We start from the raw sequence: 8,516 nt of genomic DNA on the forward strand, positions 1-8,516 counted from the left end.
TTTTGCAATTCATACTTGCTCATATTGATATATCTTTTGCTAGTTGAATTGCTTAGTTGTTCCTACTTTTCCATATCTTGTGATATAGTTTGTTCTTGATAGTTTCCTTAAGTGCCTATCTTGTTTAGCATAGGTTGTTGGTGCACTTAGTTGAGCCTAGCATATTTAGGATTTGTGCTTGAAAAGTATCTGTTAGTTAAATTCAGCATTAGGATAAAGCCAAAACCGTAAAAGTTTTAAAACGCCTATTCACCCCCACCCCCCTCTAGTCGTCATATAGATCATTTCACCTGGTCACCGGATTTCTTCGGGGCACCGGCAATGGAGGAGGGAGGAGGGAGGAGGGGGAGCTTGGGAGGGTTTGGGGAAATGGAGGGAAAGTGGGCGCGTTTGTGTCCCCGACGGACGGGCCAGTGGAGGACAAGGGCGTGCATCCCGCCCATCCGTGTGTTGTCCATTTTGATGCAAACGCGGCCCAAATTTAGGTTGGGAATGCGTCCTCGGTGGACAAAAAATGAACATTTGCCCGTTTGCTCCCACGCTTGGGCCGCGATTTGTGTCCGTTTATCCCATACGGATGTGGCTGGACCATTTGGGGTCATGCGCTGAAGTTGACCTAAGACTCCCCAAAGTAGAGGCGATTGGAGGCAATTGCACTAGCCGAAGATCTCAATATCCAACATTTTGTCATCGCATCGGACACAAAGTGATTGATGATATCAACAAGGGCAGCCGAGGCAACTACAGAGCTATCATTAGCGACATTAGACTTCAAGCAACTTTATTTCAATGTAATTTTACTTTGAAAGGTCGTGCTTCCAATACGGATGCACATAGTTTAGCCAAATTCTCTCTTTCTAAGTTACGGCGTCATGTCTGGCTTGGCCAATACGGATGCACATAGTTTAGCCAACTTCGTCAAATTCTCTCTTTCTAGGTTACGACGTCATGTCTAGCTTGGCCAATACGGATGCACATAGTTTAGCCAAATTCTCTCTTTCTAGGTTACGGCGTTACGGCGTCATGTCTGGCTTGGCCAATCCCATGACTGACCTGAAGTGTGGTTTTTGATAAGAACTTGGTTTACCCCTTAAAAATGTGTCACGGTATCCACGCTCAAAAAGAAAGTTGTGTCGCGCTTTCTCAATGTTTCTCCAAACAATTCAATCTAGCATAAGCCCCAGACAAGATGTTTACGAGTCTATCTGCAATCACATATATTTGATATACAGTTGAGAAGCTGACAGACAACACATAGTTTAATGTTCTCATTCTCATCCCACAAAGACCACACTAAACCATTTTTGCAGCACAAAGGGAATGAAATGTCATGATATACAGGTCTATAGCTGGAAGGTTTATCAAGCCATGGATACTTCAAGGGAGGACTTCGCAAGCCACAGCAACCCAGGATCGTTCCTCTTCAGTACCAGATAGGTCTCCGCACGCCCAATCTCATCCGAGACGACATCCTCGCAGAAGCCAATCAACTCGAGGACCTCCATCGCAGCTGGTTTTGAGAGGAGGGGAAGAAGATAGTTACTCCTCGTGAACAGCAGAATTTTAAGACTTAGACTAGCCACAGTGGGAGTAACTTCGGTAGTAACATCGAGTCCAACTCAGCAAATTTGCTTATGTGGCAATGAGTTAATGAAGAGAGATGTAGTACTAGTAACTTAGCTAGTTACTGTAACATCACATGTCCCAATGCAATATGAGTCTATAACCTAATAAATGAAGTTTTGTATGTTATCACACTTATGTTACTACCCACTATTGAGGTAGTAACATAGTCTAGGAATATGTGTATGTTACTAGTGTAGGTTACTCTCCATTGTGGCTAGTCTAAGTGGCAGTTCGCAGAGGTAAGAGATGTACCTTTGTAATTCGCCACACTCCTTTGGAAATGAGGATTGGTCTAGAAGTTTGGAGAAAAGGATGAGGATTAGCAATAATTTGTTTCAGTTGCATCAGAAGACAAAGGCATACAGAAACCATGCATACCTTACGCAGTCTTCTATACCGAATATCGTTTGGATTCTCTATCACATTCTTGATAATTTTGAAGAGTGTTTGGAGTGCAGAGGCTGCCTCTGAAGGTGTTGCTTGTGACCGGAGCATTTCAATAGCCTTCTGGAGGCGCGAACACAGGGCTGCCACTGGCTCTTCTATCCTTTGCAGCTCATCGCTCTTTAAATTAGCAGCATGATCGTCAGGGTCAGGTTCAGACTCCAAAACTGAGTGGTTTCTGCTCTGCCCAATCTCCGCTTGAATCTTATTTCCAGATTTCAGAACAGCTCCAAAGGTACTAGCATCTGGATCAGGTTCTCCCATGTGCTTCCCATCAATTCTCACCTTCTGGTTCTGAATAGAGCTAGAGGAGTCATCAGGATCAGGTTCAGATTTCAGAACTGTGGAGTCAGTTCTCAGCTCCATCTCCACTTCCATCTTGTTCCCAGATTCCAGGACAAATTCACTAGTACCATCATCAGGATCAGGTTCATTATCATGCTCAGCATTGATCCCCCTGTTAAGCATGTCAACATCTGCGGAATCATCAGGATCAGGTTCTAGGCAACCAACAGAGCTTTTCTTGGCAACATCATCAGGAACAGGCTCAGAAAAACCTATGGTATTCTGCTTTGTAGATGCTACAAAACCTGCTGATCCTGATGTCACAATCATCACATCAATAGGCATGGCATCATCATCATCTGGGTCTGGTTCCGCCTTCACATTTTCCTGAATAAAATCCTGACCAGCATCATCTGGATCCGGTTCAGCTTGTGTACCTTGCACATTATATCTCTCCACAGATTTAGTAACACTACTGTGTGAACTCCCCAAATCTGTTGATGATGCACTCAAGAGACGCTGATAAGCAGCTACCCCTGGCAACACACGGGCACTTGCCAGTGAACTCGATCCTCCCCCAAGCTTGTGACCGACAACATGAGCTTCCGGTTCTAAATCAAATTCATCTTCATAGGAATCAAATATTTTGCGGCCACTCAGCACATGTCCACTTGATTTGGTCCAGTCCAAAGACGCAGCTTCCTCATTCAACTGAATAGAAAAATAAGTATAAGTTGAGGATCAGGTGAAGTCAAAGTAAACAGCTGGCAAACAAAGGTAACAGGGGGAGCTAAAATAAACTACCTGCTTATTAAGTGCGAAAAAGTGGGCATCATGCTCAGAGTGCACCATATGCGCCTGAAATCGATGAATAGACAAGTAAAAAAAAATGTAAAAGCCCGTAACTATAGCAAAAAGGTGGTCCGCATATGGAATACAGATTCTATGGAAATCTAAACTAAAAAACTTACAAGTTCATGGAGCAGAGTTTTCTTGATACTTTCGTATTTCCGAAATCCTTTCAAATCATCAGTTCGTAGGCGAAGGGATATCTCCTCTCCCATGTTCTATATGAATAGCACACAATATACTCTCAGAAAACAAAAATTGCTGAGTGATGAATATTAATTGTGCTGTATGAGAATAACTCATATTCACCTTATTGAAGCCTAGAATGCATTTAGGACTAACACCTACATATCCCACTGGTGCCATTTCAGTCATGATTCCCACTCGCCATCTATGCTGAAAAAAAAAACAAAAAATTAACTGTGTAAATATGAAACTACACAAAGAAACATACTTGCCACTTGAATATAGTTACCTTGTTCATGATCGCAATTATGCCGGGGTCACATGCAAGCATGTGCATTCTTTTCAGAGCTTCCGAAGGTGGTGGATTCAACTGGCACCCAAAAAAAGTAAATAAGCGCACAACTTTAATTTAAGATGCCATGATTGGCCTACCCACGATTATACAAATCAGACAGAAAGTTGCTACTACTAGCCTTCATTTATTCAACAAAGAGTACAGAGAAAGTAGGGTTTTATAGGTAACACCTGACACGATCAAGGAGCATAACATGGATTTCATCATTCTAGAAAGTTAGTGGTATGAGATGGAAATGGTTTCAAAATTATGTTCATTTATTCTGGACTAAATAAACAAATTAGCAGACAACATGATTTTGGGTCTTCTATGCTCTCCTGTATAGATATTTGTTTAAATTACACAATCTAGTTTTTCATACTATGCAAATCAATATCTATGACATACACACTGCTGACTGCTCGAATGATCCAATGGAAAGAGCATAGAATTATTCAAGCAGGAAGACCAAAAATGTAAAGGTACAAAGTAGCACGAGCAGAAGTAAGATTTATGATAGGTTGGCATATGCAGGGTCCAAAAGAGCAAACAGGTGTCATGATTGTTATCCAATGGATCTGTCTCATATGAACCGAAAAACATATATGCGGTCAGAAAATTGACTAACCTCAACCTCGGGTAAGTGAAGTGTCCGAAAATCACAGAAGATGTATTGCCCCTGTGGAAGTTTTAGTGAAACTCGGGGCCTGCCTGAAGATCGTTGCCTCAGCCGTTGCTCTTCCTCTTCAAATCCAATTATCCGCAGATCTGGTCTTTTGCCATTGTCTGATACTTCCTCAATTTCATCTTCAAAGACACCCATCATTCTAATAGGCTTTCCCTGACGCATGAAAAGAGAGAGAAAAGGTGCATAGAAATGATGTTATTCACCGTTGCATTAGCAATTACCCAACAGCATGTTGAATATGCGTGCAATGCATGCACATCTTACCTCACTGACAGCAGCTTCTTTCAGTGTTAAGCTTGAATGGGGGTCTGAAAATGGACTGATCAGCTTGGAACCTTTATTTGCAGATTGCGGAACTATGAGCTTCAACGTCTCTGGTTTAACATTAGTCAAATCCTGGAGCAGTTGCCCAAATTCCTTCACCGTACAGCTTGGGTCTGCATCAACATCAAGTTGCCTGCCTCTCCAAGTGACCGATATTCGAGCTATTCTCTGTTCATCCATTTTGTTCCTGACAAAAACCACCTTATGCTGTCAGTTTATGTGTTTGATATCTACAACCAGAGTGTCATCTCATCAATGTTATCAGTGGGAAGGGAAGATAGAAAATTAGCCATGAAAATAAGCTCAAGGCATCCTGTTTAACACTATGGTGTCAATCCTGAGCCCAATTGCTATCATCCTGTACACTACTCCTAATTTTCGAGATCCCGTCAGAAGCAGAGGAAAATATTGGAGGCAACCAAAAGGGGGCAGAATTCCCACTGGTATTGCTGTCCCAATACTCCCATGTGATCTTTACTGAAGCTGTAGAAAACTAGACATACAAATTAGTACTACCACAACTGAATACTTATTGGGATCCTATAAGACTGCCCCCAATTCGACCAAGATTCCCAACCTAATCGCAACCACCCGGGCTAAAATCGCAGCAGGCAGCCGCCGATTGAGCGACCGGCGAAAGAGGAAATCGAAGCCTGCGGGTAGAGGCGGTTGAGCGACCGTACGCACCTAGGCAGAGGCTTCCCGCCGAGCCGAGCACCACGGAGCAATCGGCCGATGGAGGGGGCGACGGAAGGGTGCTTCCGGAATCTGGACGCGGGGAAGTGATTGGCAGACTCTCCGTCCTTGGGTGTGGGTTATTTGGAGGCGAGCGGAACGTTCGAGAGCGCAAAGACGACGAGGACGACGACGTCGGCGGTCACACGGACCCCGGGTTCGGTGCCGTCACGGCTTCCGTCGCTCGCGTCATCGCTGACGGGCTGAAGAAGAACAGGTTTACGCCTTCGTATGTACACAAACACGCCTTCTGAACCTGATTGTGTAACTTGTTTTTTTTATGGTAATACGTGTCTCATTCATATCGTAAAGAACAAAGTACATGTTGTTGGAATTTTGCTAGTAGGTCTTTGGCCCAAAGCCCAACTAAAATTCTAAAATTCTCTTGGCCCATTCATGCACACATGTGAGTGAAGTGAGTGAGACTAAAATTTAGTCCCACCACGGAAGTTGAGAGGGAGTTCCACCTCTTTATAAGGTGAGCTCTTCTATCACTTGGGACAAAGCTATGCAAGTTGTCTATATTTTTGCTGCTCGGGAAAAAATTTATGAGTCATTAATTAATAATTAACGGACGTGTTAATTACTGAACCGTTTCTGATTCTTTTGGATCGCGACTCGGACGTGGGGTTTACTCCCACGACCTACCCGGCCCGCACTATATAGTCAGGCAGACGTCTACCCTAGCAGGCCGCCACTTCGTATGGTTTCGCACCACCGTTCCAGATTATTGTGCCGCCACGCAAGTCTTCTCTATCCCTCCTTTCGGCGTGTACCGGGAGAAGGGACAGCAGGCCTCCGGAACCCCGCCTCTCGTGAACCTGTACGGGAGAGGGGCGATCGGGTTTTTGGGGAACGCACTCGCGTGACTGCTGGCAGCGACAACTTCGCCAACGACGACTTCTTCCCCGACCTCGGCAACCTCATCCTCAACGACATGGCCGAAAACATCAACGTCGGCGGTGCCGCTCCCGCTGCACCGTATGTGATTCTATCCTTCTTGTTCGAGATCATGGTAGAATTCATGTTTCTAGTATGTGCCCTAGATGTGATATGTTCATGTACTATGCTAGTTCGCATGATTAGTTTAATCTTTACTAGTGCTGTCATGATTTATCTTCTGTTTATTCTGATTAAAATTTGTAGTAATTTGCTCATATATACAACAATCCAAAAACTTGGTTATAGGCAATTTACTTCGAGTGGTTTTGCCGCGCATTTGAAGCTGCCTGCCTTTAAGGGGGTGCAATATAAGAGGTGGCGCATGAGAGCAGTCTACTGGTTTCAGACCATGTGCTGCTATGACGCCACTAAGGGCAAGCCTGAGGGTGATCTTAATCCAGCACAGCTGGAAGCTTTTGAGAAGATCGATACTTTCTTTAAAGGCGCTCTTTTGAGTGTTTTTGATGATTCCATTGTGGATTCGTATATGTCGTTTGACAATGGCAGGAACATGTGGGTTGCGCTTGAGGCAAATTTTGGTGCCTCGGACGCCGCAGCAAATTGTACGTCATGGAACAATTCTATGACTACAAGATGACTGATGAGCGCTCTGTTGTACAACAGGCTTATGAGATACAGCCACTCGCCAAGGAACTTGAGTACTTTAAGTGTGTGTTGCCGGACAAATTTGTTGCTGGGGGCATCATTGCCAAACTTCCGCCTTCGTGGAACAATTTTGCTACTTCCCTAAAACACAAGAGACAGGAGTTTTCCGTTGCGGATCTCATTGGTACTCTTGATGTTGAAGAGAAGGCGAGAGCAAAGGACACACGTGCTCAAGTTGCTGAGGGAGCTTCTAGTGCCCACATGGTACAGAAGAAGAACTTCCAGCTCAACAAGTTCAAAAACAACAAGAACAAAACTCAGGGCAAAGGCAAGTTTGATACAAAGAACAAGCCGTCACATTCTACCAACTTCAAGAAGAATTCTCACAAGAAGGGGAAGGGACTTTGCCATGTCTGCGGTGATCCTAATCACTGGGCTCCAATGTGTCCTAACCGCTTTGAGGAGCACGAACATGAGAAGAGCGGCAAGTCCACTAATGTTGTCATCGGTGATACTGATATGAAGGAATCTGGGTACGGTATTCTTCCTACCATCCTTTCAGTATTTCATTCTCCTGATTAGTTAATTAACACCGGTGCCAATGTACATGTTTGTGCTGACGCCTCTATGTTTTTTCTTACCAGGTCACAGGGACTTCTCCCGTGCTTATGGGGAATGGGTCACATGCTATCGTTCGAGGTGTACGATCAATCTGAAGTTTACTTCAGGGAAGACCGTGCGTCTGAAGAACGTTCATCATGTGTCATCCATCAATAAAAATCTCGTTAGTGGTTCCCATTTATGTCGAGATGGTTTTAAGTTGGTTTTTGAGTCCAATAAAGTGGTAATTTGTAAGTATGGACAATTTGTTGGAAAAGGCTATGAGAGCGGAGGCTTGTTCCGCTTGTCTTTGTCAGATATTTGCACTAAAGTTATTAATAATGTTTGCCAAAATAATGAGTCTGATATTTGGCATTCACGACTTTGTCATATTAACTTTGGTTGCATGATGCAGCTAGCCAATTTGAATTTAATTCCAAAAATATCTACTGTCAAAGGCTCCAAGTGCCAAGTATGTGTGCAAGCTAAGCAACCTCGCAAGTCCCATAAGACTGCAGGGGCAAGAGACTTGGCGCCACTAGGGCTTATACATTCTGATCTTTGTGAGATGAATGGCGTGTTGACAAAAGATGGAAAGAGATATTTCATGATGTTGATTGATGACTCTACTAGATATTGTTATGTGTATCTTATTAAATCAAAAGATGAGGCTTTAACTTTCTTCAAAAACTATAAAGCTGAAGCGGAGAACCAACTTGACCGGAAAATTAAACAGCTAAGGTCCAATCATGGTGGAGAGTATTTTTCCAATGAATTTGATTTGTTTTGTGCGGAACATGGTATAATCCATGAGAGGACGCCTCCTTACTCACCTCAATCTAATGGGGTGGCCGAAAGAAAAACCGAACTCTAACTGATTTGGTTAACGCCATGTTA

The 8,516-nt window shown here is 43.7% G+C and overlaps 1 protein-coding gene across 1 annotated transcript; it reads right to left on the reverse strand.

The window, feature by feature from the left end:
• Positions 1 to 1,192: 1,192 nt before the first annotated feature.
• Positions 1,193 to 5,683, reverse strand: LOC123156536 (uncharacterized). Its single transcript, XM_044574659.1, has 10 exons — positions 5,424 to 5,683; positions 4,677 to 4,923; positions 4,353 to 4,565; positions 3,680 to 3,760; positions 3,514 to 3,600; positions 3,327 to 3,422; positions 3,160 to 3,213; positions 2,005 to 3,066; positions 1,879 to 1,918; positions 1,193 to 1,510 (listed from the first exon to the last, which is right to left on the reverse strand). The coding sequence occupies exons 2-10, from the start codon at positions 4,914 to 4,916 to the stop codon at positions 1,362 to 1,364; spliced, it is 2,022 nt and encodes a 673-aa protein (XP_044430594.1). The 5' UTR covers positions 4,917 to 4,923; positions 5,424 to 5,683; the 3' UTR covers positions 1,193 to 1,361.
• Positions 5,684 to 8,516: the final 2,833 nt, after the last annotated feature.

Source organism: Triticum aestivum, chromosome 7B (genome assembly GCF_018294505.1).
Source record: "Triticum aestivum cultivar Chinese Spring chromosome 7B, IWGSC CS RefSeq v2.1, whole genome shotgun sequence".
Taxonomy (NCBI): domain Eukaryota; kingdom Viridiplantae; phylum Streptophyta; class Magnoliopsida; order Poales; family Poaceae; genus Triticum; species Triticum aestivum.

Bases quoted from the DNA above. Each gene is read 5' to 3' on its own strand.
- LOC123156536 (XM_044574659.1), bottom strand. From the start codon at position 4,916: ATGGATGAACAGAGAATAGCTCGAATATCGGTCACTTGGAGAGGCAGG. The intron at 3,214-3,326 runs GTAAGTTTTTTA...CATCGATTTCAG, and splicing joins AAACTCTGCTCCATGAACTT to GCGCATATGGTGCACTCTGA. The intron at 1,919-2,004 runs GTATGCATGGTT...CCAAACTTCTAG, and splicing joins GGTATAGAAGACTGCGTAAG to ACCAATCCTCATTTCCAAAG.